The sequence below is a fragment of the Prunus dulcis genome, chromosome 1 (genome assembly GCF_902201215.1).
Source record: "Prunus dulcis chromosome 1, ALMONDv2, whole genome shotgun sequence".
NCBI classification, from domain to species: domain Eukaryota; kingdom Viridiplantae; phylum Streptophyta; class Magnoliopsida; order Rosales; family Rosaceae; genus Prunus; species Prunus dulcis.
In genome coordinates, this window is record NC_047650.1 from 12,476,863 (window position 1) to 12,503,319 (window position 26,457).

General features: G+C 36.2%; 3 protein-coding genes across 12 annotated transcripts; 2 read left to right on the forward strand and 1 right to left on the reverse strand.

The window, feature by feature from the left end:
* Nucleotides 1-1,803: 1,803 nt before the first annotated feature.
* Nucleotides 1,804-11,239, forward strand: LOC117632327 (long chain acyl-CoA synthetase 6, peroxisomal-like). 2 transcript variants are annotated; one of them, XM_034365774.1, is made up of 23 exons: nt 1,804-2,351; nt 3,511-3,571; nt 3,649-3,726; nt 3,848-3,919; nt 4,003-4,084; nt 4,249-4,354; nt 4,434-4,510; nt 5,175-5,219; nt 5,349-5,435; nt 5,901-5,990; nt 6,285-6,364; nt 6,477-6,570; nt 6,743-6,831; nt 6,952-7,040; nt 7,493-7,622; nt 7,721-7,839; nt 8,073-8,196; nt 8,286-8,372; nt 9,184-9,287; nt 9,427-9,512; nt 10,253-10,339; nt 10,440-10,526; nt 10,610-11,239. In XM_034365774.1, the coding sequence occupies exons 1-23, from the start codon at nt 2,234-2,236 to the stop codon at nt 10,703-10,705; spliced, it is 2,088 nt and encodes a 695-aa protein (XP_034221665.1). In that variant the 5' UTR covers nt 1,804-2,233; the 3' UTR covers nt 10,706-11,239. The 2 variants fall into 2 exon arrangements, with proteins under 2 accessions (XP_034221665.1, XP_034221673.1); XM_034365782.1 differs by having other exon boundaries at nt 2,297-2,351; nt 3,856-3,919.
* A 1,349-nt stretch (nt 11,240-12,588) lies between these two features.
* LOC117626409 (chloride channel protein CLC-d) lies at nt 12,589-21,401 on the forward strand. Of its 9 annotated transcripts, none has more exons than XR_004585563.1 (25): nt 12,589-13,054; nt 13,144-13,216; nt 13,402-13,623; nt 13,709-13,755; nt 13,841-13,939; nt 14,184-14,258; nt 14,698-14,786; nt 15,157-15,297; nt 15,408-15,478; nt 15,579-15,658; nt 15,770-15,919; nt 16,456-16,515; nt 16,611-16,685; nt 17,271-17,422; nt 17,535-17,670; nt 17,743-17,871; nt 18,462-18,539; nt 18,700-18,755; nt 18,852-18,935; nt 19,017-19,173; nt 19,267-19,368; nt 19,445-19,491; nt 20,184-20,361; nt 20,449-20,487; nt 20,859-20,932. XR_004585563.1 is itself a non-coding variant. In XM_034358108.1 (24 exons), the coding sequence occupies exons 1-23, from the start codon at nt 12,878-12,880 to the stop codon at nt 20,477-20,479; spliced, it is 2,331 nt and encodes a 776-aa protein (XP_034213999.1). In that variant the 5' UTR covers nt 12,589-12,877; the 3' UTR covers nt 20,480-20,487; nt 20,859-21,401. The 9 variants fall into 9 exon arrangements, 6 of the variants coding, with proteins under 6 accessions (XP_034213999.1, XP_034214009.1, XP_034214024.1 ...); XR_004585567.1 differs by having other exon boundaries at nt 20,227-20,361; XR_004585566.1 differs by having other exon boundaries at nt 19,445-19,486; nt 20,227-20,361.
* Nucleotides 21,402-22,066: 665 nt separating this feature from the next.
* Nucleotides 22,067-23,786, reverse strand: LOC117615105 (mavicyanin). Its single transcript, XM_034344108.1, has 2 exons — nt 23,413-23,786; nt 22,067-22,624 (listed from the first exon to the last, which is right to left on the reverse strand). The coding sequence occupies exons 1-2, from the start codon at nt 23,585-23,587 to the stop codon at nt 22,248-22,250; spliced, it is 552 nt and encodes a 183-aa protein (XP_034199999.1). The 5' UTR covers nt 23,588-23,786; the 3' UTR covers nt 22,067-22,247.
* Nucleotides 23,787-26,457: the final 2,671 nt, after the last annotated feature.

Consider the following 26,457-nt stretch of genomic DNA (forward strand, 5'->3'; position numbering starts at 1 on the left):
CCAAATGAAGACAAATATATAATAAGTGAGCTTTATAATAAGAAGTTGCAGCTAAATTAGATCATTGCCTAACCCCATCAAAATCAATATTCATTTAGTAATTGGATCAGGTTCTATGAAACTTATACAACTTCTTTTTCCAAGAGACATATCGGATATGAGGAATATGTTTTAGGTACAACGGTAAATTGATCAAAATCTGTCACGGTACGGTGTTCCATATACAATAAGGTATGTTACAGATCGCACAATAGTGTCAATTGGTATTGCAAAGTTAACACCAGTTGATGCTCATGTCCCTGCAAAATATAGAGAGATAATATAAGCATTTAAAAGCCTTAACTAAGTTAGCTTCATTGTTTAATAATTTAACACCATTTAAAAGCCTTAACTAAGTTATCTTTCAGGAGTTTCTGCATCATTCAAGTTTACCAGTTTGGAACAGATTTAAGAATATTGGATTCTGGCGTCAACTGACGGTAGGTGTTTTAAATTGAGGGTCTATTTGAAAAAGTTATGTATGGTAAGTATCACTCTTTTACCAAGCAGGGAATGCTCAACCTACTTTTGATATACACCTTTAAAGTAATATTTTCGTCCCAGTTATTGTGCTTGCTGTCTCATGATTTGTCTTCTTAGGTTCGAGAAGGGAGGAGACCAGGCATGGCCTCCGATGTTGAAAATTGTGAGGCCAATATTGCAGAGGTCATGCTTATTGTTCAGGTTAGTGTCTGAACTTGCATCAGGATTGACAATTTCCTTTCTTCCTCCCTTCTCCTTCTTTTATGGTTAGAAAATTGAATAGTAAACTATAAATTTCAGTCTGAATTGGAAGAAAAATCTGATTGAATATTGAGAAACAACCCAACTGTAATTTCATTTTTCACACTCATCTCTGTTTATAGGTTTCCAGTACAGGATTTGATGATGCACAGATGACCAGTGATTTTGAGAGAGAAAGAACAGAGTAACCTGGACTCATGAGATAGATCAGATTTAATTTATCAAAGGCTCTTTAAAAAAGGGTAAAATTGTATTTTATCTCTATAATTTAGACATGCTAAACGAATCTGGGCCTCTTTTTCGGCATAATCCAAAATAACAATTCTTTCCTAAGTATTAAAACCCAAACTAAAATACTCAATGTTTCAAATCCTAATTTGTAAAGTTAATTATGTACAATACCTCATTTTTCTCATATTTTATAAGACGTCCTCGATAACCATTTTATTTTAAAATTTTAGTTTTCATTATCACTAATTTTCTTTTAATTGAAAAATGAAAAGAAAAATTCATTTTAACTCCAAAAAAAATCATCGAAAAATACTAAGAATTCTTTGTAATATGCAATTTTATTCTATAACCTCAAATTCAAAAATTGACCCTAAAAAAAAAAAAGATAAGTTCCTAATTTTACGTAAAACTAAAAACTAAAAATAATTATCAAACAACTTTTTATGTTTTCGATTTTGTTGAAAACTAAAATTGGTTAGCAAAGAAGTTTTATGTGTTCAAGTTTTTAAAAATGAAAACAAAGAACTAGAAATTAAAAATTGAAAACTAAAAACTAGAAACCGAGCTTAAAATTACCCACTGCAATAAATAATGTCAAATTCAACGCCATCATGTTTACCAAACCAACGAAAGTTAAAAAAATAAAAAATAAAAAACCCATGAAAATAGCAAACCAGAAAAAATAGAAAAGAAAAGAATTGAAATTGAACTCTACCTGTGATGTGGTCCATATTTGACCACAATTCGGAAACTATCTGCCAAAATGGATAAATATAAAACTTAAAGGTACAAAAAATGTTCGACGGCCGGCCCGAGAAAAGATGAACAAAGAAGCAGATTTGACTATTTCTTATACAAAAAATCGACATAATTTCCTCGCCAAAACGAAACGAGGCGAATTATTGAGACCAGAAACAGAAAGCGAAAAAAGCACCAAATTATTACATATTTATCTTTTTTTCCTTCCTCATCTGCCGTTGTTCTGATTTCTGTCCGTATCCATCTCCTACGTGATCTCAATCTCTTGATCGCCATCGTTGGAAGGCGTGCCCGCATTTTCTATCTCGGATATTCCCGAGAAACAAACAGAAAACAAAAAGAGCTTACGGAGCCTGACCTCACTAGATAAAAATCACGCCAACTACTCCCAATCCAACGCACAAAAGCAACACTCACGAGACCAATCGAGTTTCAACCAAGACATACCAGAAGCTCTCCTATGGATTCAACGCCAGCTGAACGTCGCCTTCAAGCCATTCACGGCCACCTCACCACCGCCGCTGCCGACTCTGAGTCTCCTCTCCGGCCAAACCTCACCGCCGGCGAGTTCGTTTCCGGTGCGCCATCTCTCTCTCTCTCTCTCTCTCTCTCTCTCTCTCTCACACACACACACACACACACACACACACACACACACACTCTGTTTTCAGCTGAATTTCGGTTTTTTTTGATCGCGTAGTATGCCGGAGAAGCTCAAAGCTTCTTTTTGGTCCAAGTGAGGGGCTTTAATGGTGTGGTACAAAAAAGCTAGGGCTCGTTTTAGGTGGTGGACCTGGGTTTCTCAGTTAATTAAGTATTGCTCGTAGTTTTTTGTCGTGTCTTAATCTTGGGCGCCTTGAGAATCAGAACAATTGTGATTCGCTGCTTTTCGTTGGCTTTGGTAGATGTGTGAGCTTTTCGATTATTGATCATCCGTTTTAACTTTTTGATTACTCTTTCAGCAAAGGGTGGTGTGGTCCGTTTGATTTCATGTTTGATACGTTTTTATGTGGCCCAATTGAGCCCAGTTTATGAGGATGCTTTCTGAATATAAGAACCTGCTAGAGCGTTATGAGGTGCGTTTGGATTTTAAATTTTAAATTTTGGGTTTTTAGAGACTTGGAATTTTTTTCCTCTAAAGAGATGTTTTCTGAAAAGTTTATGATATGAAATTTACTCTTTAATTCTTTTAGTATAAAGTTTTTCCCCCTCATCCACAATAAAAAGCGCAAACATTTTTTTTAATAGTTTTTTAGAACAGTTTATGCAAACAGAACTGAAGCTAAATAGTCAAATCAAAATCCCTCGTTTCAAATTACAAGTCCAAATGCCAGTGTGCTTCTGGATTTCATCTGATATTTCTATTTTTTACGTTGGTGGAGCGTAGGTGCTTCTGCCATTACATGACCTTGTTGTATGGGATATTTCACTGCGTGAATCCTGTATTGTGGGATAAAAATGAGTTGTGAAAGTGCTACTGGATAAGTTTATTGCTCAAAAGATGTTTTAGGAAACAGATTTTTGAGCGGGAATTTAGGGCTTTCAAGTGGGATAGGAAATTAAATGCAATTGTTTGAAAGGTTTAAGTTTCTTTCTTATTTGGTGGATTACAGAATGAACACAGACAGCTTGACAAAGGTGATCTGCAATTGGATCTAAAAACATGTCTAAAATGTTCAACTTATTGGCTTAAATACATATATTAATCAGGCAATGTTACAATTAATTTCTTAACAGAGCAAGGGTACAGTGTGGTGCTTCCAGAGAAATTACAGACAGGAAAGTGGAATGTATACAGGTGGGCAAATTCCCTTCTTCTTGTATGTGTTGCCTCTACAAAGTCCTCTGGCTAATCTTGTAAAAATGTGGTGGCAGATCTGCACGCTCCCCATTGCAGCTTGTTAGTAGATTCCCTGATCATCCTGAAATTGGTACACTGCATGATAATTTCGTGTGAGCCACCTACTTTTTGCTAAATTACACATGTTTCCCTACAAATATCAAAATGTCTAACCACTCTGTATTTAGTTCCCTTGAATTTTTCGAAATGATTCCATCTAATTTTGTGAATTAGGCACGCAGTTGATACTTTCCGAGATTACAAATATTTGGGAACACGAATTCGGGTTGATGGAACAGTTGGAGAGTGAGTGTCTTTTTATATAAATAAAGTTCTCAAATTCCTGGGGAAGCCTCACCCATTTGCATTCATTTTTTTTCCCCTTCAAGATACAAATGGATGACATATGGAGAAGCAAGTACTGCACGGTCAGCAATAGGTTCTGGCCTAATTTATCATGGAATACCAAAGGTATTTTCACTAATAATTCTACGGTTCCAATATATATACTGTTATTGAACTTTATCTTTGTAATCAGTTCTTTGAGAATTCTCAAGTAATCTGAAAATACCGAGTGGAAGTTTCCATGCTGTTTAATGTCAAATCCTATCTTTCTTTTATTTCTATAAATGCAGGGTGCTGGCATTGGGTTGTATTTTATCAACAGACCTGAGTGGCTCATTGTTGATCATGCTTGCTCTGCATATTCGTACATATCAGTTCCTTTATATGACACTCTAGGTTTGTACTACTCTTCTCAAATTTTGCCAATCTTGGTCTAGTATTCAGATGTTACAGTTAAATATGGTATTTTTTGCAGGTCCAGATGCTGTCAAGTACATTGTAAATCATGCTGTTGTACAAGTTATATTTTGTGTGCCTGAAACGTTGAATAGTGTGAGTTTAAGTTATTCTTTATTCAGGGTGCTCTATAACTTACTGATATCTTTTTGGTTGCTACTGTCTTTCTTCCTCAGTTTTGTATATGTAGAGTATTCAATGACAACTGATAATTATTTTAAATTTTTGGAGATGCATATAGGATCAGCAATGTAAACCTGATGTTATGATAAACGTCATGGAATATAAACCTGATGTTAATGTAGATATTAAACCATTATAATAATGACAGGAAAATTTTCTTTACTTCCTACCCTTAAGTTATGCAAAATATAAAAGGAAGAGATAAGAAGAGAAGAACAAATTTATAAGAGAACATTAAAAATTTATTGCTACAATATAAACAATCACAATATCCACCTAAATTAGAGAAATGTTTGTTTCTCAACTATGTGGTGTTGACTTCTTTAACCTTGGCATTTGGCTCATGTTTGGCCACGATTAGTGTCAAGGTATAGTTTAGTTTAGTGTGTCATTTCTCACTGTTTCAGTGACATCGTTTAAGGCCTTTTTGCCTTCTTCGTGATTGGAATTGCTCTTCTTGTTAGTAGATCATCAAAGAGGACTGCATATTTGTAGTCATACTAAGGATTAAATTCGACATTGTTATATTATATGGCTCTGAATTTACTTCGTTGATTCCTGTCATTTGGAATTGCAGTTGTTGAGCTTCTTGGCGGATATTCCAACTGTACGCTTGATTGTGGTATGAGAATACGCCTCATAGTATAAATGAATCTTTATACTATTGAAGGTGATCATGATCTTGACTTTGCAACTTTTTTATTATTTATCTTTTAAAGTAATGCTTTCTTTTTCATTCATTATTATACAGGTGGTTGGCGGTATAGATGATCAAATACCATCACTTCCATCATCAACTGGAGTGAAGGTTGTAACATATTCAAAATTGCTTAGTCAGGTAATTCTTTTCTTTCTTATGAATCAACCAAATCCTTGAAAAGTCTTGGGAGATCTTATAAATGATCTTCTTAAGAATGGGGTATGTATCCAAGTTTCATATGGAAGTTTTTCTGTACTAAGACTAACATAATGATAATCCACTCAGGCATGCTAAATGAACTCGTAGACACACACCCATAGCATAAGCAATCTACATTTTTTCATAGCTACGTAATGGATAGTTTTTCTATTTTACACCTTGTCTTCACAATGAAACTTACCCCTTACATGTGGTTGGTAAGGCTTTCTTCTCACATATTCCAATGCAGAGTCTGTCCACACACGCACATGAGCTGTTTTTATATGCACATATTGCTACATGGATATTATGACTGTTATCATAGTTGGATTCCATAAGTATGTGATGGTATAGTTTTTCAAAAACGTTTGAGTGATGTGCTTCATATTCGTCATATCCTTTTAGGGCAATAGTAGTCTTCAGCCTTTTTTCCCACCAGAACCGGAAGATGTTGCAACAATATGCTACACAAGTGGTACAACTGGCACCCCAAAGGTACAACTTAAACTGCTATGAACTTTTCGCTTTCTGACAAAGTTAGTGGGTTTCCATTAAATGATTTGACTTCCATTTTTCCATATATGGTTTGGATTTCTCTCTTTATGTTGGATATTATGGAAGAAAGGAAGAGAAATTGAGGGAGAAGAGGAAAGGAGAAAAAAACGGCACCTAAGAATTCTAGGGCTGGCTGGCTCCTCCTTATACAAGATTATGTTAAATACTTTCCACATCAGTATCATCCCAAATATTCTAACAATTGCACTATTCCAAATACTATCGTTTGGCTAGGGAGCTGTATTGACACATGGAAACTTGATTGCAAATGTTGCTGGGGCCACTATGGCTATCAAATTCTACCCGTCTGACGTGTGAGTATCATTGGCTGTCTGGTGCTTAGTATACAATAGTTTGTTTGAGGTTTTGTTCTGATCTTTATACACCCAGTTTTTTCTCTGCTAAACTTACCTTATATTTTTCCAGGTACATATCGTATCTTCCTTTGGCGCATATTTATGAACGTGCTAACCAGGTTATGACAGTATATTTTGGGGTTGCTGTTGGATTCTTCCAAGGGGTATGAGACTTGATTTATGCATTTTTATTTTTTAAATATTTCCTCCTGTGGCCTATTAGTACTTTTAAAACTGCAGATTTACCTGTTGTAATATGTGCTGGTATGTTAGAGTAGCTGAGGCATTAATATCTTCAGATACAAGCCTTACAGGGTTTATTTAACTGTTATACAGGATAGTTTGAAGCTAATGGACGATATGGCTGCTCTAAGACCTACCATCTTCTGCAGTGTTCCTAGGCTGTATAACAGAATATATGCTGGGTAAAATGATTTTCAAAATTATGTGATGAGTCTTTGAGTCATCACATAATATGTGGTTTTTCATCTAAAAGAAACAAATATAGTTAATCATTCATTGATTCAGATGTCCTGGTTATTCAGAATTATAAATGCAGTAAAGACATCTGGTGTGCTGAGGGAGAGGCTATTTAATGCTGCTTACAATGCCAAGAAGCAAGCATTATTAAGTGGTAAAGTATATTATCGACCTTTTTTTGGATTATAACATGCGATTATGTCTATGACTTTCTCAACAGATTATGCTTAAACTGCGAAACTTCTTTAGCCTACTCAACGCTGATATATTAAATAAGTTCCTCTGATCTTATATTAATGGATTTAAGGTGTAAAGTCAAATTCTTTTACTTTCTAATTGTTTTGATGTAATACAAAACTAGAATTGTGGAAAATAAGAACAAAACCACAAGTGAATAGGTGATATTCTATATTTGATGTAGAAATATAGCAGCTTGAAACATGAGATGTACTGAAATGTTTGCTTGGTACTGCCTCATGATCTCCTGGGACTTTCTGTTTGCCACAGCTGACAGGATGAGTCTCAACTGTTTGATTGTTAATTATAAAATTATCTTGTGTTATGTCATTTCACTATTTCTGATTGTATCATTACTGAATCTTCTAGGCAAAAATCCATCTCCCATGTGGGACAGATTGGTATTCAATAAGATAAAGGCTAAGCTAGGAGGACGGGTTCGTTTTATGGCATCAGGTGCTTCACCCTTGTCTCCTGATGTCATGGAATTTTTAAAGATGTAAGTCGTTTGGAGTCACATATGGTTTTGTTCTTTCTTTTCTTTAAATTTTTTTTTTTTCCCAACTGGGCTTATAACTATTGATGATTTATTTCCAGATGCTTTGGTGGTGAAGTAAGTGAAGGATATGGAATGACAGAGACTTCTTGTGTTATTAGTTCTGTGGATGGGGGTGACAACCTATATGGCCATGTTGGCTCTCCTAATCCAGCTTGCGGTGAGTTATTGCCCATTGATTCTGTGAGTTTAACACACCTATTTATTGGCATCAGTTAGGTTTATTGCATATAATGCTTACCACAAATTTTAGCTTCTTATTTTTCTTTAACATTTCTACCCATGGAATCAAAGATTGTAGAAAAGAAGGTTTTCTTCATATAGGATTTATTTCACCTTATACATTCTGCTCTTACCTTGGGCTAATATTTGATTTCCTATTTTTGATTTCAGAAATAAAACTTGTTGATGTACCAGAGATGAACTACACGTCTGAGGATCAACCCTATCCTCGTGGTGAAATCTGTGTCAGGGGTCCTATTATTTTCCAAGGCTATCACAAAGATGAAGTGCAGACGTATTTAACTTACCTGTTAAATCTTGTTTTAAATGATATTCCTTTAGTCAGGTATTAAATTAGTTGGATAATATATTCCTAATGAACAGGAGAGAAGTGGTCGATGAAGATGGATGGCTTCATACTGGAGATATCGGGCTGTGGTCACCAGGAGGTCGTCTGAAAATCATTGATAGGTGAGATCATATCATCCTAAATGGTAGTCTCAGATTTATTGATACTGCTTCTGCTTTATATTTTCAAACTGTGATATGTTCCACATATGGGGGTTGCCCATGTATAACTTTACTTTGCAAAGGGATAGTCAACCTGATAACTCTGAGGTGATTTGCTTTGTACCTTCCCAGGGCTTGTTTGGGAGTGATTATGCGCGGGCCATAATCACTTGTGGGGAGAAAGACCTACTATGCTTCTCCATATAATCACTTTAAGTGATTTTAAACGATTTTGGGGAGAAGCACATGGGAGGTGCTTCTCATTAAAATCACTTAAAACCACTTAAAGTGTGCTTCTCCTCAAAATCGCTTAAAATCACTTAAAGTGATTATATGGAGTAGTGATTCTCCATAGAAGTGATTTTTGGCCTATCCAGAATCACTCCCAAACGAGCCCTTAGTGTGAAAATTTCAACTTGGTAACTCTGAAGTTCAATATATATATCTGCTACAATAGTGGCTTCTTTATCATCTTATATAAGGCTGCTAAAACCCGTTTGAATTGGTAAGAGCACTTATTGAGGTACACTATATTTTTGGACAATTAGGATCAGACGTGCTGTAGAATGGGTTTATATTGTATGGTTTTACTAAGGGTCAAACGAACTGTGAGGTTTATTGAGAGAAAGGAACTATCCAGAAAAAAAGAAGATATACCCCACATATAGAGAGATATTTATCAAACTTACAGGATTTGTCATGATTAGAGCATATTAGTGTTTGTTTAGCATGTGGCCTTACGCCTATAACTGAAGGTTTTGTATGCCCGTAGGAAGAAGAACATTTTCAAGTTGGCCCAAGGAGAGTATATAGCTCCAGAGAAAATTGAGAATGTTTATGCCAAGTGCAAGTTTGTTGCCCAGTGCTTTGTCCATGGTAAGAAATAAGAATTTACTCTCTCTCTCTCTCTCTCTCTCACACACACACACACACACACACACACACACAGACACACACAGACACACACAGACACATACATATGGGTTGCTGACTTCTTATTTGCTGCTACTGGTAGGTGACAGCCTAAATTCTTCTTTGGTAGCAATTGTCTCAGTTGACCCAGATGTCTTGAAAGCGTGGGCTGATTCTGAAGGCATTAAGGTCAGATATGACATTTCAGTTGCACAAAATGAAAATGAAAACTTCTATGCTCGAGGACTCGAGTAAAGTTTGGTTTACATTTTTGCACATGCACATAGAAAAGTATTTGGCCTTCCATTTACCTACAACTAGTTGATATCTTCATGCATTAACTTGTCAAAATTTATACAAATTAGAAGCAGTTTAAGTGCAATAGATCTTTTCTCCCCTGCATATATGGAAATAGTGGTATGTAGACGAGTAAACATACAGTCTCTTCACATATATGTCTGATCATATAGAATTACTGCTTCCAGGTTTACAGTGATTGACTCATCTAGATCACTGAACTAATTTTGTCTTAAATGTCCTGTATATTCTGTCCAACTATCATGGCCAATTTTAATTTTAGAACTTCCATATGAAAAAAAGAAGCAAGTCCGCAAAAATCTTAGTTACAAAGTCTAGATTTGGTGTCTTTCTATTATTTGGAGAGAAAAGGGAAAACATGCACATTTGAAAGTTTACCTTTCTAAGGATCAAGGTGTTGGAGGTTTGGTGCTATAAACAAAATAAGAATATTATAATATTACATCTACATACATAAAGGGCCCTTCTAAGGGATCCTTAATTTAACTAAAATAAGGTGCACATTGAGGGAATTGTGTTTACTCCCTCATTTCTTTCTACGTCTAAGGACATGGGCATTAGCTGCAGAAATTTGATATTTGATTCATGGTTCTCTGGTGGTGTGGGTGCAGTATCAAGATTTAGGGCAACTGTGCAATGACCCTAGAGCAAGGGCAGCTGTATTGGCTGATATGGATGCTGTTGGCAGGGAAGCTCAGGCAAGTGTTCTAATAGCTCACTCAGGGCTACTGTGCACTTTGTTCAGATTTACACTTTGAACTTTTTTCTTAATAAATAATTCTATATATTTCACTTCAGTTGAGAGGTTTTGAATTTGTGAAAGCTGTGACACTGGTGCTTGAACCATTCACGATAGAGAATGGTCTGCTCACTCCAACATTTAAGGCAAGTGTTCAGTTTCAAAAGATTGATAGCAAATGCATGGATGAATTAACATCACATTCTCACTTTCTTCTCGACTTCTTCAGATCAAGAGACCTCAAGCAAAGGAATACTTTGCAAAAGAGACATCAACTATGTATTCGGAGCTCTCGACTTCTAATCCCGCCCCTTCAAAACTTTAAGTGATAGAGGATCAGCTAAACTGATGCTCTCAGCCAGCCGCAAAAGAATTCAAAGAAAAATATGGAAAAATGAAAAAGGTGAGAGTATCGGATGGAAAAAAGAAATAACAAAAGCAACTGAGTAGGGAAAGGATGCCAAGCCAAGCCACGCCAAGCATTAGAGATGCTCTGGAGGTGACATAATGGAAGACACAGGTCAAAGTGTCTCATATCTTGCTTCGGTTTTTCATTTGTTTCTAAAAGAAAATTATATAAATAATATCAATTTGCTCATTACAATACAATGTACCAAAAATTAGAAAATTATATTATTTTAATAAACATACATTATTTTTCAGAGCATAATTTTGATAGGCGAGGAGGTAGATGGGAAAGTCTTCTTATATTATATGTCAAAGGAAAACTGAAACCTTCTTGTGACACAGTTTTGACTGATAAGTGTTCTGTTTGGTGGTGTTCATCACATGTTATGACAGCTTATTTCTATAATAATACTATGCATCTTTTGGCTGCTTCGAAGTTTGAAGCAACAAACCTTCTTTATAGGACATTGAAATTCCCTCTTTTTTCGTTTTCTAAGTTAATTTTTTATGTCAATATTTTTTGTTGTTGAGGAAATGGTAGAATCACTCTTATATTGGCGGTACTATTAGTCGTGACCTCAGACTTGGAATGCATTTGCCAATTGCCAATTGCCGATCGTTTGCGTGCTTAAATCCCTCTTATCTGACTCTTGGCTCACTAAGTAGAATGAATGGATTTCGACCTAAAAAAAAGTAGAATGAATGGAGTTTCATCATAGACCACTAAAAGATCCATTTTTTATTTTGGAAATTAACCACACAGAGATAACATACCCACCAAAATCTAGCCTAGCTAATTTTTTAGGTGACAATTTCAACCCCTAAAAGAGTTAAGATACCCATTGTCCTCATTTATATGGTCCGACAATATAAATAGGCAAAACCACTACTTTTTTATGTATATTTTATGTATATTTTGTACAAACGAAAGAAGGAGAAATTCAAACACATGATCTCTGATGTATGAGTATTTGCTCGTAATTATCTGAGCTATAACCGCCTTGCAACAACTGCTATAATCACACAATATTATTTTGAGTAATGCTAGCAACATTCCTTTCTTGTCTTCCTCTTTTTTCCCTTTTTTATTCATTTTCTGTCACACTTACAGATAAATATATTTATTTAATATATTCAAAAGTTAAATAAAAAATGATATTGATTTGCAGATCAATGGTCTCAAATTCAAACCCGAATAACACCTTAGCATGTCAAAAGCCCGCAACAAAATGCACATTTAGCTAGCACTGCTCATATATTTTTATTTTCTAGAATGGTACTCGGGATCTTATCATACCCGAAACAAAAATATACTTGTTTCTCATGTTCAATTCTATGTTATTTCAGATTGCCAAAAATAGAGATGACATTGATATAGCGGCATCCATCCATGGACTAAATAATGATTGTAAACCATGCGCCTTTGCCCGCCTCGGTTGGACACGTCCCCACCAACCACCCACCATACTATAATATTTATAAAAAAAAAAAAACATTTTTTAATTTCCTCAACCGTAAGTCCAAAATTCCGTTCAACCGACCCCACGGGCTACCCTCCCCTACACTACTACCCTCAACCTTACTGTGCACTTGTATCTCAGGCCACCCACGCTAGCAGCACAACATTCCAAAATTCCAAAAATCGCCTTGTCTTATATAACCGCCGATCTCAAGAATTCTTAAGTCACCATTCAGCCGTCCATTCACTAGACCCCCAAAATCTCACACAACCGCTGCCGCAGAAGATCCTATCCCAGAGCCCGTAACACCTGCTTCGTTGCAAAGCGATCGGTTTTCAGAGTCAGTCAAACGCACGCAAAGAAAATAGTAAAAAGACATAACAAAGCCACACACAGCGAAGGAGAGAGAGAGAGAGAGAGTCACTTCCGGTTCTAACTTTTACCGCCAAAGTCAGCCAACACCTCACCTCTCCCACTTCTCTTCTTCAAAAGCACTTTCTCGGATTCCGAATAAGATTTGGTTAATTCAATTCACTTCTCTGTAATCTCCGATCTGTTATGCTGTACCGGCTCCGATTTCGAATTCGGAATTTCTAGGGTTTGATCCGAAATCCGAGTTTGGAGCAATCATGCTGTCGAATCATTTGCATAACGGGATCGAGGCGCCGAAGCTCGCCTGGTCTCGTCTTCCGAACTCGGAGGACGGCGAGCCTGACACCGTCGGCCTCATCAAGAAGAGCGACGAGAGCAGCATCGATAGCCTCGACTATGAAGTCATTGAGAATTACGCTTATCGGAAAGAACAGGTCACACTTCTGAGCTTAATTGAGCGTCAACTTTGTAGAAATGTTCGTTTTTTTTGGGGGGTCAATTTTGTGTGTTTTGATATCTACAGGAGCAGAGAGGGAAGCTTTATGTTGGATATTATGTGATGGTGAAGTGGTTCTTTGCTTTGCTCATCGGTATCGGTAAGCATATATTAGCTATGGCACCAATTGTTTAGCTTTTGTGTAGTAGTGTCACTTCAAAGGAACCAAATTGGAGTAGAATTCAGTATTAAAATTTTGTTTGGTGGTCTATTTAATTTGGTTTTAACTCCTCAGACTTTCTATTCATTTTATGAATTTTTTATTTTTTTATTTATTGCTTTCAGGCACTGGATTAGCTGCTGTTTTCATCAATCTTTCCGTTGAGAACTTTGCAGGCTGGAAGTTTGCATTGACATTTGCTATAATACAAAAATCATATGTGGCTGGTTTTTTGGTATACGTATTAATCAACTTAGTTTTGGTTTTTTCCTCTGTATATATTGTTACACAATTTGCACCCGCAGCAGCTGGTTCCGGTATTCCAGAAATCAAGGGATATTTGAATGGTAAGTTGGACTTATAATGTATTTCTATTGAGTATTGCTAATTTTATGAGCCAAGCGTCCTGCTAATTGTTAATCAAATGTACAGGGGTTGATATGCCTGGTATACTTCTTTTCAGAACCTTGATTGGAAAGGTGTGATTACCTGTTTTGGCTTTCTATTTATTTGTTGAGATTTAAATAATGTACTTTGAGTTATAGTCTTCTGGAAACTGCGCAGATATTTGGGAGCATTGGGTCGGTGGGAGGTGGTCTAGCTTTAGGCAAAGAGGGCCCTCTTGTTCATACTGGTGCTTGTATTGCTTCTTTGCTTGGACAAGTAAGCGCATACATACTGCTCTTTTTGAAGGCTTCTAATTAGTTCTTCGTTCAACTTCTGGAGTATGTTGGCAATTGTTTGCACATTCTTGTTTTTATTTATTTTTATACATTTATAATCTTAATTGTCATGCACAAGTTCTTAAAAACCATGTTTTTGATGTCACATATTATAATATCTTTCTAGTGTCCGAGTTACATACAATTTTTCTTTTAAAAATTATTGTGGTCATATCTGAATACAGGGTGGATCTTCAAAATACCATCTAAGATCCAGGTGGCTACAAATTTTTCATAGCGACAGAGATCGTCGGGATCTGGTGAGTGATTTATGACTTTCAGGTTTATTGTCTGAACTATAAAAATTTTACCTGCCTGGAACTAGATTTTTGTCAAATTCCATTGCGAATTAATCATAGGCATGGTAATCTCCTTTGACTAGTTTCTATTCACGACTTCCATACTTGCTAGTTGTCAAGTTCATGAGCTTTATAGTTGTAGCTGTCGTTTTTTGTCCTCCCCTGATGGTATCCAGAATCTAGTTCATATATGGTGTTCTGTTTTGTTGAAAGAAAAACGTAGGCACCCTATAACAGTCTTGAACCATTTATTTATTGTATGTTTGTCTGTTATGTTAAAAATATCCAAGTACTGTTCTTACCATCTACCTTGGTATTCTTAGATATGTCCAACTCTGGTGATAGAAGTCATGCACCTCAAAATTGTGCTCATTTTGCATTTTTGTGATTTTTTGAAAAGGTAACCTGTGGGTGTGCAGCCGGAGTTTCTGCTGCTTTTAGAGCTCCTGTTGGCGGCGTACTATTTGCATTGGAGGAAGTTACATCTTGGTAATGCTGTTCCATTCTTCATCATGCAGTTACTGTCTGATTTTTATTATAGTTATTTCTTGCCGGTGTGTGGGTCTTTATGTTTCGTTGTGTTTCGATCTTTTAGTTTCTTGTCTCGTAGGAGTGTGGTTTAAGTCTGTCTGTAGTTCGCTTGAGGATTGCCTTTCCTCTTGTTTATCAATATAATCGTTTCTATTTTAAAAAAAAGTTATTTCTTCAAATATGCAGTGTGCGTTTCTTGTGGATTCATGCAGATAGTTATATTTATAAATGCTAGTATTGTGGAATTAAATTAAAAAATATTTCAAACTCATTTTCTTGGAAGCATTTTTCTTTTGTATTTCATCAACTTTTATGTTTTCCTTATAAGGTGGAAGAGTCAACTTATGTGGCGGGTCTTTTTTACTTCTGCTATTGTGGCTGTTGTGGTGCGTACTGCAATGGGATGGTGTAAGAGTGGAAAGTGTGGACATTTTGGGTCAGGTGGCTTCATAATATGGGACATATCAGAGTTAAGATCTAAATTTTCTTCATTTTTCTGAAAAGATCTAAAACTTTCTTTAGTTCTGTATTTTTTCTCAGTTTTTAACCTTTTCTAACATCCTAATTAATTTCATTTAGTGGTCAAGAGGACTACTCTTTTGAGGAGTTCTTGCCGATGGCAGTTATTGGAGTTATTGGAGGTCTACTGGGTATGTGTTTGTTGCCTGAGCTATGAAAGTGTCCATGCTCTTTTCTGTTTTATGTTTCTCATGAAATTAAACTTTATTTTCAAATTGTTCTCTTTTTCAGGAGCCTTGTTTAACCAGCTTACATTTTATATTGCTTACTGGCGCCGGAATTATTTGCACAAAAATGGGAATCGAGTCAAGGTAGGTTTTTGATGTAGTCAATGAAATTTATGTTTTTCAAATGGTGCCATGTTGCTCTACGGTTGACTTCAACTCTCTTCTTGTCCCTTCCTGCTGAACCCCAAAATGCAGATAATTGAAGCGTGCCTCATCTCTCTGATAACATCAATCATTTCCTTTGGTTTACCCCTTTTAAGAAATTGCAGTCCATGCCCTGAAGCAAATTCAGATTCTGGTATTGAATGCCCAAGGCCTCCAGGAATGTATGGGAATTATGTAAATGTAAGATGTTGACTTATAATTATTTGCTCTCAACTATTTTGAGATGATTTTTTTCGTTCTTTCTTGTATTTAGCATGAATTGAAAAAACCTTGCTATTATTTTCACTCATAGTCATATAACGATGCGGAAATTGCATAGCCAACTTAAAACCTGAAGGTGCACGTGTCAATTCTTTTAATAAAAAAGAAAGATAATAACTAGGTTACGAAGTACATCTCTAAGATAATTGTTATATTAAATTGTGAATTATTTGGAGTTGCTCAGTGCATGTGGAAGCCTCCTGCGTTTCATGGTTTTAAAAGATATTAGAAATAGTTCTTGTTAATTTTCTTGGGAGAGCTCAGCAGTTGTTTTAAGACTTCAATTTAGAGTTTCTCATGTGAGCCTAAGTTACTCTTACAGATTAAAAACACATCTTACTTTATTAGTAAGCTTCATCTTCATTTAAGTGTTGAGTAGCTTTGGTTTGTGTTTGAATTCTGAGAATTCTGAGGCTGCTTTAGAATTTCCATTCCTAATTCTAGGCTATTTCCAGTTTTATTGCAGCAAGGACAAGGAATACAATGATCTGGCGACTATTTTCTTCAACACTCAGGTTTTGAGAATTTTTGGAACAATTTATCTTCTTTACATATAAGGTTGCAGGTCTCGTCGTTCGTTTTATTACAGATTTGTTTTTTGTTGTTGCAGGATGATGCAATCAGGAACTTGTTTAGTGCAAAAACAATTCATGAGTACAGTGCCCAAAGTTTATTGACCTTCTTGGTATTGCTTTTATTTACTTAGCTATTGCCTTTTGTGCATATATACTGCTCACACACTACATTTTTTTTTGTCTTTAGATGATGAATTGACCAGGCTCCTCTACTTTGCGTGTTGGTTTTTTGTCATTTGGGTAATGTTGGTCTTATGTATTGGCCATGGTGACAAAATCTCACACTTCTTGAGAGGGGTAGCTGTTCCATATCCAATCTAGTTGGAAAAATAATTGAATGAAAAAGGAAATTTTAAGACTCAGAAACAAATGAAGGTACATGAATGAGTACTTGCACATGGACATCCCTGGAAGTACGAAAATAATATATAGAAGGTAGGAAGATTGGAACCTGCCTAAGGGGCTTGGAGTTTCTAAGATATGAAAGTATATTTACCCTAGGAAAATGAATTTTAACTCTAAAACTAATGGGCCTTCTAAGATACTGTTCTAAGGTTCTGGCAGTCCTTTTTACTGGGCAGCTGGACCGTTTCAATAAAAATGTAATTTGACTATTTAAGTTCCCAGAGAATTTTTCTCTCATTGCTCCCTTGAGTTTTATTTTTACGTGACTTTGTTTTCCTAATGCATTTCAGGTTATGTTTTATTCATTAGCAGTTGTGACATTTGGTACAGCTGTTCCAGCTGGTCAATTTGTTCCTGGGATAATGATAGGATCAACGTATGGGCGTCTAGTTGGCATGTTTGTTGTTAAAGTTTACAAGAAGCTCAACATTGAAGAGGGAACGTGAGTCTCTTGAGCCTTTATGATCTTTGATACTCAGATTTAATCTGCTACATTTTATACTGCTAACAGAGCTTTAGAACTAAATGCACTTTTATGCTTGCTGGTTCTGCAGATATGCACTACTCGGTGCGGCTTCTTTTCTTGGAGGTTCAATGCGGATGACAGTGTCTCTATGTGTCATTATGGTTGAAATCACCAATAATTTGAAACTTTTGCCTCTTATCATGCTTGTTCTTCTTATTTCAAAGGTACACTTTCTGAAACTTTGTATTATATTAATAGACTCTGTGGAGAGATACTTAAATCTTTTAGGTTTGCAGGCTGTTGGTGATGCTTTCAATGAAGGCCTGTATGAAGAACAGGCACGATTAAGGAGCATTCCACTACTGGAATCAAGACCCAAGTACCAAATGCGGAAGATGACTGCGAAGGAGGCCTCTGGAAAAAGGGTGAATGTCACTTTAATTTAGCATATTTAGCATTACTGACCCCTCATATGTATCCATTAGTACGGAGCCCATGTATAAATGTGCCTAGAGATTTTCACTTGTCCTGACCTACTCTGATCCATTCAACTTCAAAGACGCTTATCCCAAGTATGAGCCACCTTAAAACTCCAAGGATTATGGCCAAATTGATTTGAATCCTTTGAAAATGGGTTCTGCTGGTGATATCATTGTGATAGATAACTGACAATTGGAAGCTAGGGAGCCTTTTGTTTAGTTCTCACTCAACAGGGAAAACATTGAAATGAAGGCAGAGAAGAAAGTTGAAAGAAAAACCTTCTGTTATCATACGAAAGTGGATGCCCATACCTTAATAACCTCACAAGGCGGTCTTTCTGATTTCAAGTTCAACACCGTGTTCTTTATTTTGTTTGATGCATTTTTCATTTTGAACCTATTGTACATGGGTCTCTGTGCTCTGGCGATCCACAGTGCATTGATTTCTTTACTCTTTCTTTTTATTCATTGTAATAGTAAGCTCACTGTGCTCAAAATTTTTTTTTTTTGTTTTTTGTTTTTTTGTTTGTGTGTAGGTTATTTCCTTCCCTCGTGTTGTTAAGGTTGCAGATGTGGTTTCCATTTTGCGGAGCAACAACCATAATGGCTTCCCTGTATGTTACACATTTGTTTTTTCTTCTCTCTCTCTCTCTCTCTCTCTCTCTCTCTCTCTCTCTCTCTCTCTCTCTCTTTCTCTCTCTCTCTCTCTCTCTCTACCCCTCTCTTTCTATCGTTTGATATATAAGTGTGTGTTTCATGTTATATTCATTTCAGGTGATTGATCATGCAAGAAATGGAGAAACACTTGTCATTGGACTAATGCTGCGTAGGTATGATGTTTATATATTTCACATTTATGTCTGATTTCATGTATGAAGGTGGTAAATGTTCTAAAAATTAACATTAGTATGTGGTTTGTGATGCAGTCACTTGTTGGTACTTCTGCAGTCGAAGGTGGATTTCCAGCATAGTCCCTTGCCCTGTGATCCAAAAGGATCCAGGTCTATCAGGCAAGTGGAGGCTTGAAGTTGGTTTGTAGTCAGGCCCTTCCCTTTTACTATGAGATTTTTGACAGATCCTCTGTACTGCAGGCACACTATAAGTGAATTTGTGAAACCTGCTTCCAGTAAAGGATTATCTATACATGATATACGTCTTAGTTCAGATGACTTGGAAATGTACATAGATCTTGCCCTCTTTTTGAACCCATCTCCTTACATTGTCCCTGAGGATATGTCTTTGACAAAGGCGAGAATTTCGTTGCAATTTATGACTTCCTAGTTTCTTACCATGTCACATAGTTCTAGTCTTATTAGATTTATGTTGCACTTGATGATGCAGGTATATAATCTTTTCCGCCAACTGGGTCTGAGACATATATTTGTTGTACCCCGGCCATCTCGTGTGATTGGCTTGATTACCAGGAAGGATTTATTGATCGAGGTATTGCCATCCATCCCCCTACTACATTCTACCAACACTGGTTCCAAGTAATGACTTTTGAAAGTTTGTGTGGCAGGAAAACGACGATTCGGCTTCAATGGAGCTCCAATCGACTAGTGTAAGGTCTCTATGATGCTTTACTCATGTCAAATATCTCAAAACAGCTAGATGTGCATGGGATAATCCAAATTTGATAGGAAAAGCTTGTGGCATTGTATATGGCCTTCAAGTACAAATTTGGATTCAATGTATATGCCAAAGTCTTTTTTTTTCTTTTTCTTTTTTGCTGTGTGGGTGAGTAGTTAACTTTTCTCGAAAGAAGTCAAGTACCACACCAGGGACAAGCTTTATACAAGTGATCAAGTCTGAGATTTGAATTTCTCACACATCTTTCATGCTATCAAGAAAGTAAACTACTGATTGAGCTATGCATGAGTTTGGATTTCAAGTCCTAGCTTTTTGTTTAGCACCTAGAATACAAAGATACCTAGATGTATATGTCTCAGAAAATGTGTTTGCAGACCAGAAAAATAAAGAAGCTTTTATTCTTTTATATAATTCAGAATTTTGATATGAGACTACATGGCACATTGCATTGTTTGATCTTGCGTATACTGGCATTACGAGGGTGTCTTTCTAGTTTAGCTTTTAGGCCATGAATCTTTCATTATTTTCTCCTTAAGGTTTATATTAGTGAGATGATTCAATTTTCTACACATTGTTGGTATAATGCACGTCTTATAAGCTTTCCTAATATAATATACTGAAGCATCTGCATACACAATTTTCAATTTTCTTTCTGCCTTTTTTGCTAGAGGTTTTGACAATGTGGCACTTCCTTTTGCATATACTGGATAGAAAGTAAGCCAATGAACACCTGTAATGACAAGAACACACAAGCTGAATCCACAGTTGCTTATCAACGGGTGGAGTGTGCTTAATGCACTTACTAGCTGAATACTTGTTGCTCAGGTGTTCTTAAGCCATCTAAAAGTATGGTTATTTGTTTCTCTGTCAGTTTTAATCCTGTATTGGGTCATATTAATGGTGATTTAGTTTGATAGTTCCGTCCAATTCTAGGATGCAGTTGGCAAGTGATGGAGACTTGTAAACTTACTGGTGAGTTCGGATGTTCATTAAACTACATCGAGGAGAATTGTTTTTTAGTTTACAGAGTAACTGTTAAATATGGTTTTCCGAATGACATATTTGATTGGCAGCGAGGCTGTCAGTCATTTTATCTTTTTATTTGGAGGATTTCTGAGCTTTACATATCAAAACATCATGTTCTTGCTTGTTTCAATGGACTGCTCGGATAGATCCTTTCTCCAGTGGAACTTATTATTTTGCCTCACACAGAGGTCTGCAACTTGACAGTGCAATCTGTTTGCCAAATTTAGTATGCTGTCAAAACTGCATGTTGCCCACAAATGCATGTTATCTTGTTTAATTTCAGTTTGTTAATCCTCTTCCTAATTCTCTGATGGCAGAGCTCGGCATCGAGATAAAAGTAAGGTCGGAAGGAATGGAGATGTGGAGCGCCCACTTCTCACTAGTCTTCTGGTATAACGTCGCGTGTCTGGCTGATAATACGAGGTCCAGCTATTGTAGAAGACTTGATTCTTTACCACCTTCTCCATTCTTTACACCTAAATCTTATTCTTTCCAGCTTTCTCTGTCAGTTCACCATAGTTTCTAGGACTTAAGAGTTCACTAATTATTTCCCCTCGCGGGGTGAATGGACCACACCCATCTGAATTTTGTAACATATGTAACTGGAAGAGTAATGTTAACACAGCAGATTAATATGACATAGAAACGTAGAAAGATATGATGCGTTACAGACTTCACAACTGGGAAGGATGTGATCCATTGTACTTCAGGCAGTTCTAGTGTTACCGAAATTTAGAAAGTTAAGTCAGAGTAGTTTTGTTACAGACGATTTTTAGTAAAAGGAATTTCAGCTCTGTGTCTTCTGATGCATCTTTCTAGACTAATGTATTATATTCACCGAATTGGAGAATGCAATTTCATACTCATTCACAAGCTTCTAAATAAATCTTGAACTGAACGAGCTTTAAATTCAAAACCTGTAATTTGAACTTAGGATCTTTAACTCAGAATCGAGACCCATAATTAGGACTTGTAGCCCAGGTTTGGGGTATGATTTTGTCTTTCCAGGATTGGGTTTGAAATATACATCCCTAGTGTAACAGCATTTTATCTTTTTGGGAACTTTGTTTAGAATTTGTATCTTTATGTTGAGAACGAACATTGTTTAGAATTTAGTTTATAAATTGTTCTTACCGCTTTTCTTTTGCGGGGTGAGGGGACCGCCCTTGATTTAAAAGTAAAACAAAGAGCTTCCTCCAGTTCATTGTTCTTCTGAAAAAGTGAGAGATTTTCCCCATTTTGTATAAACCAAATTGAAATCTGCATTGACCAAAACCCATAAGAACCAAAGAAATTTTTAGCGTAGCAAAAAAAAAAAAAAAGAAAAGAAAAGAATTTTTTCCGGAGATGAATGGTGGAAAATATTTCCTACGTTGAGCATTTAACTAAAGTACACTCTATATGATATAGCCCCCAGTTAATTTAGCTTGCAGAGGGACGATTTCTATTGAAATTGAAAGTATATTTAAATCCTGAAAAATCTGACATTCACTAACATCATATGCCAGTGCAAATGTGATGAATGTTTTTGCAGTTCTTCCACATTATGACAAAAATTTTAAGCATTGGAATTTATTAAAAAGTTCTGTAAGCTGTATATTTAAGTATGAAAATGACTACCCACCTAAAAAATAGCCTTAAGAAGAGACTCAAATTACTGTCCGTATAAACCAATAAACTTGAGGGACATTCCCTCATTACCATCACTAAGCAAGACCAGACACAAGAACAGCAAGTGTTGCAATTGCCAACCCTAGCACAACAAACTGCCCCTTCACAGATTTTAATGGAGCAGCCATGTTGAGACCTGGTGCCGGTGCATGGGCAACAGGAACAGCAGGAGAGGCTAATGCAGGAGTTGGAGCTGCTGCAGAAGGATGGCGGAGCACGTTGATGTCGACCTTCTGGCCGGCTTGGCAGTGACCGGGGATTCCACAGATGAAGAAGTGGTGGCCTTTGGTGGTGATTCTGATGGTGTCGTTTCCAGTGGCATAGGAGTCCAAGGGGACTGTGGCATTACATGACTGGTACATGGGGTGTGTAACGCGCATTACGTTGTGAAATTGAGAATTGTACTCGAACTCTGATAATTGATATCCCACACAAAAGAAGGAAAAGAAAGAAGGAAAACACACAAAAAAAGACTAATGAGATATATTTCTAGAAATATAGAACAGTGCCCAAGAAGCAAAACCTTGCTTTGGACCATTTCATTAGATTGCCAGGTAAATTAGCTGCCTAATATTACCAAATTACCAAACTCCAGTTACTGACACAAGCTTGAGCTATATAGCTAGCACCCTAACATATATCCGCACCCTTTTCCTTTAAATTTGGTTGATTTTTTTTTTAATTAAAAAAAAAAAAAAGGTTTGCTTAATTCTTTATACTAGCTATTCTTATTTTCTTCACCTTGTATGACATAAAATCATAAAGTGGGCATATTTGGGTTAGACCAGTTGGCCAAAACAGTGAATCTACTTTTTGCACCCAAATTTAAAACTAGAGTAGTTTACACTATTGCTCGTATCAATAGAATGTGAGATGTATAATGGTGCTGCTGCACCCTTTCCGAACGTGAATGTAAAGCTATAATATTGCATCAAAGCACGCGTGCATAATGTGTCAGGGAGGGTGGGATTTAGAAAGAGATGTTTAGCCTTTTGTCTGGGCAAGCATGTCCAACATATATCAATCATGGAGACACCCCAACAAAAGGTTGCATTTATAAATATGAATTATATTATATATGAGCTCATAATTACATGCTACTACGCACTGTTTTATGGAGCAATAAGAGATGCAGAGAAATTAAAATATATAGTAAATGAACTGAGAAAAGTTATGGAAAAAATTGAGAGAGAAACTCACTGATAACATCACCAACATGAAAAGTCTTAGAGGCAGCCCACTTCTTGTAGTTGACACCGCCAATGGTGGTCCACCCGGCGGAGTCTCCCACCTTGTGAACAGCTGCATGGGATACCTTCAGAGCAGCCATCACCATCAGCACCACAGCCAAGAAAACTCTCACCACCAAAACCATGGCAGCTGCTAGAAACTTTGAGACTGAGATCTAGCTAGTAGTTAACTTGATTAGTTGGATTTTTTTGATTGGTATGTAGTGAGATGCTCAAAGGGAGCTTTCCTTCGTTGGCATTTATAAAGCTTTTGGATGGGCTGGCTGGTTGGTGAAGTTGCAACTTGGAAGCCTAAAAAGGAGAATTTTAATTGTCTGGTTGTAAAACTTTTGGGGTGGTGCTTTGGTTTAGTTGTCCCTTGTGGTTTAATTCAAGTAAGAAAAGTGAGGCGAATCCAACGATTGTGACTTACCAAAGTATAGTACTTGGTTGCGGTTGAATAACGCCAATGTAAACTGCTAGAGAAGAAATTTACAAGGATCCCCTTTTTGTTTATTTATTGTATAATTTTGGTGGTGATATTGCTGACATTTGAAGGATGGAGAGGGGCATTAAGCAGCAAATCAGAATTTCTTTTTCTAACATTTGTGTTCATTTTTGGGGAAAGTACTTTTGGAATTGGGGAGAGTTCTTTATATTTCTTTTGGCTTTTGGATACTGGTAATTTGGTAGTGGGCTTTTAGGTATTCGTTTGGGAAGGAATCTGATGGGATGAAGGTCAGAACAAAACTATGGCCATTATTATTCAGATGTGCGGCTCTGATTTGTTGGAAAAGGGACATTGTCGTCGGGCTTGTAAATTCTTGGTTTGGTAGAATACAATGACCTTTCAATCCAAAGAACAGGAGATAATTTTCAATCTTCTATATTTTATTCCATGTAATATAATAATGCTACCATCTAAGTCATCAACTTCTTGTCAAAAATAATACATACATCATTCAGTTCAAGTGTTATCCTCTATGTTGACGGATACGGACCAATGGCCAATAATGATATTGTCGGTAACTTAATCAGACCTGCAAAACTCATCAGTAGGTATATGATTTGGTATCATTAGCAGTAGAACCGCCCATTATATATTGTATTTATTTTGTTGAATTTTTAATATGAGATTTTACATTCTTCAATATAATGATCAAATAATTTTCGATTACCGAAGAGGAATATATATATATATAAGATTGAAGGACTTGAAAGGAAAGGATGTTGGGTTTTGTTGGTTAGAAAGAGCGAATGTTTGTGACACTGCCATCCCATGAGTAGAGTTTTTGTTTATGTAAATTTGTACACAAAGTTTTGTAGTTATTGGTGAGTTGCATGATGACGATCGCCTACCATTATAATTCTTTGCAGTTGAGAATGTTGCTTTGTACATGGGAGAAGAACAGCCTTGCTTTGTACAATTCCTTATAAGATGCTACATGCACGTGTTTAATATATTCTTTTACCTTTTAATCCACCATATAATCAAGATTTGAAATGCAAAACAGAGGGTTCAAAGTGTGATCTCGGCACTAGACTTTTCTTAATAATATTCAATATGAAAAGAGAACCATGTATTCTCTCTCTAAGTTTCTTCTCCTACCAAGGCTGTCTCACACGTTTCTACAAATAAGTGCTATTTATTTTTTAACAGAAACTTGTCCCGGTATGATATATAATTTAGTATTTTGAATTTTATTTTATTTATTTTGCAACTATTATTGAAATACTTTAATCTTGAGAAAATTTATATTTATCAACAATATCTAGCGTAAATGTGATGACCTTTTTTTTTTCTTTTCAGTTCTTCAACATTTTCTCAAAATTTGAGAAATAGCACTACCCCAAACTATGGGCAGTGAGAATGAGTCAAGTTAATACACAGTGTATAAATGGAGTTTATTAAAGAGTTCTGCAATATGTATTTAAAAAAGAGGAAGATGAGGTGTTGCTATTTGGACCACATTTACTGATTATATTGCTAACCACCTCTCTAATACATATGAGCTCCACGTACACTGATAAAGCCGCCTCTATTAGAGAGGTGCACTACTGCAATATGTGGCTTTGGGCACCTATATTATTTGTGCTCTTTAACCCAAAAAAGCACAATTATTCGTGCTTTATGATAATTATCACGGTGCAATCACAATAAATGAGTCAGGTTCCTTTGTTTGAAAAACCCATTTTTTCTTTTCCATGCCCTAAAATTCCATGCTTTTAGACACATATATAATATTGTGTGGCATTATTCTGACAACATTGATTCTTGCTTCTCATTTGACTTTTTCATTTGTGTTCAATGTAATTATTTATGAAAAAACCACCTATTTTATCTCTCTCCACCACAGCCGCCGATATTCTCCCTCTCCCTGTTTCTCAACCACCGCCACATCTAAATCAGCCCAGTTCTTCTCTCTCGCCACATCAAATATCCCTCCACATAAACCACCTATTATTAGGAATCTTGGCTTCTTCCATGTGGATTGCTTCAGCAAATCCAAATTTCCTGTAATAAAAAATAATATAATTAATATTAATTATAATTATATATACATGAAAGAATTGATCAACATGAAAATATATATACACAAGCACAAGAGATTGATATAATATACTTGGTCAAGAAGCCCATCAGTTCCGTCTTCAGGAATGGGGTCTCTCATACCAAATGTCAAAAAAATTGTTCTTGTGATGAGAGTCCACTTCCTCATCAAGAAGAACACACGGCCCAAATTATTCAACTGATACCCGCGTATTTCGTCATTCAAACCAGCCGAGGCCGGTAGGGAAGGAGAAGAGGCTGTTGAAGAATGACCATATAAGTATGTGAAAAAAATAAGGCCAAGAAGCAAAACCTTGCTTTGCACCATCATATTAATTTTTGAGTTAATTTGACCTAATACTAAACAAATTATTTGTTTTATAGAAGGTAATAACACCAAAATAATGTAGTTACTAATCAAGAGGAACAATCTTTTACGAGATATCTAGCATGTCATCGTACTTC

Excerpts from the sequence above, each read along its gene's own strand:
- LOC117632327 (XM_034365774.1), top strand. The coding sequence starts at position 2,234 with ATGGATTCAACGCCAGCTGAACGTCGCCTTCAAGCCATTCACGGCCAC. Across the intron at positions 5,436-5,900 it reads ATTCAAAATTGCTTAGTCAG|GGCAATAGTAGTCTTCAGCC; the intron begins GTAATTCTTTTC and ends ATATCCTTTTAG. Across the intron at positions 7,623-7,720 it reads GTCATGGAATTTTTAAAGAT|ATGCTTTGGTGGTGAAGTAA; the intron begins GTAAGTCGTTTG and ends ATTTATTTCCAG.
- LOC117626409 (XM_034358090.1), top strand. The coding sequence starts at position 12,878 with ATGCTGTCGAATCATTTGCATAACGGGATCGAGGCGCCGAAGCTCGCC. Across the intron at positions 13,055-13,143 it reads ACGCTTATCGGAAAGAACAG|GAGCAGAGAGGGAAGCTTTA; the intron begins GTCACACTTCTG and ends TGATATCTACAG. Across the intron at positions 13,756-13,840 it reads TCAGAACCTTGATTGGAAAG|ATATTTGGGAGCATTGGGTC; the intron begins GTGTGATTACCT and ends GAAACTGCGCAG.
- LOC117615105 (XM_034344108.1), bottom strand. The coding sequence starts at position 23,587 with ATGGTTTTGGTGGTGAGAGTTTTCTTGGCTGTGGTGCTGATGGTGATG. Across the intron at positions 22,625-23,412 it reads TCATGTTGGTGATGTTATCA|AGTTCGAGTACAATTCTCAA; the intron begins GTGAGTTTCTCT and ends ATCAATTATCAG.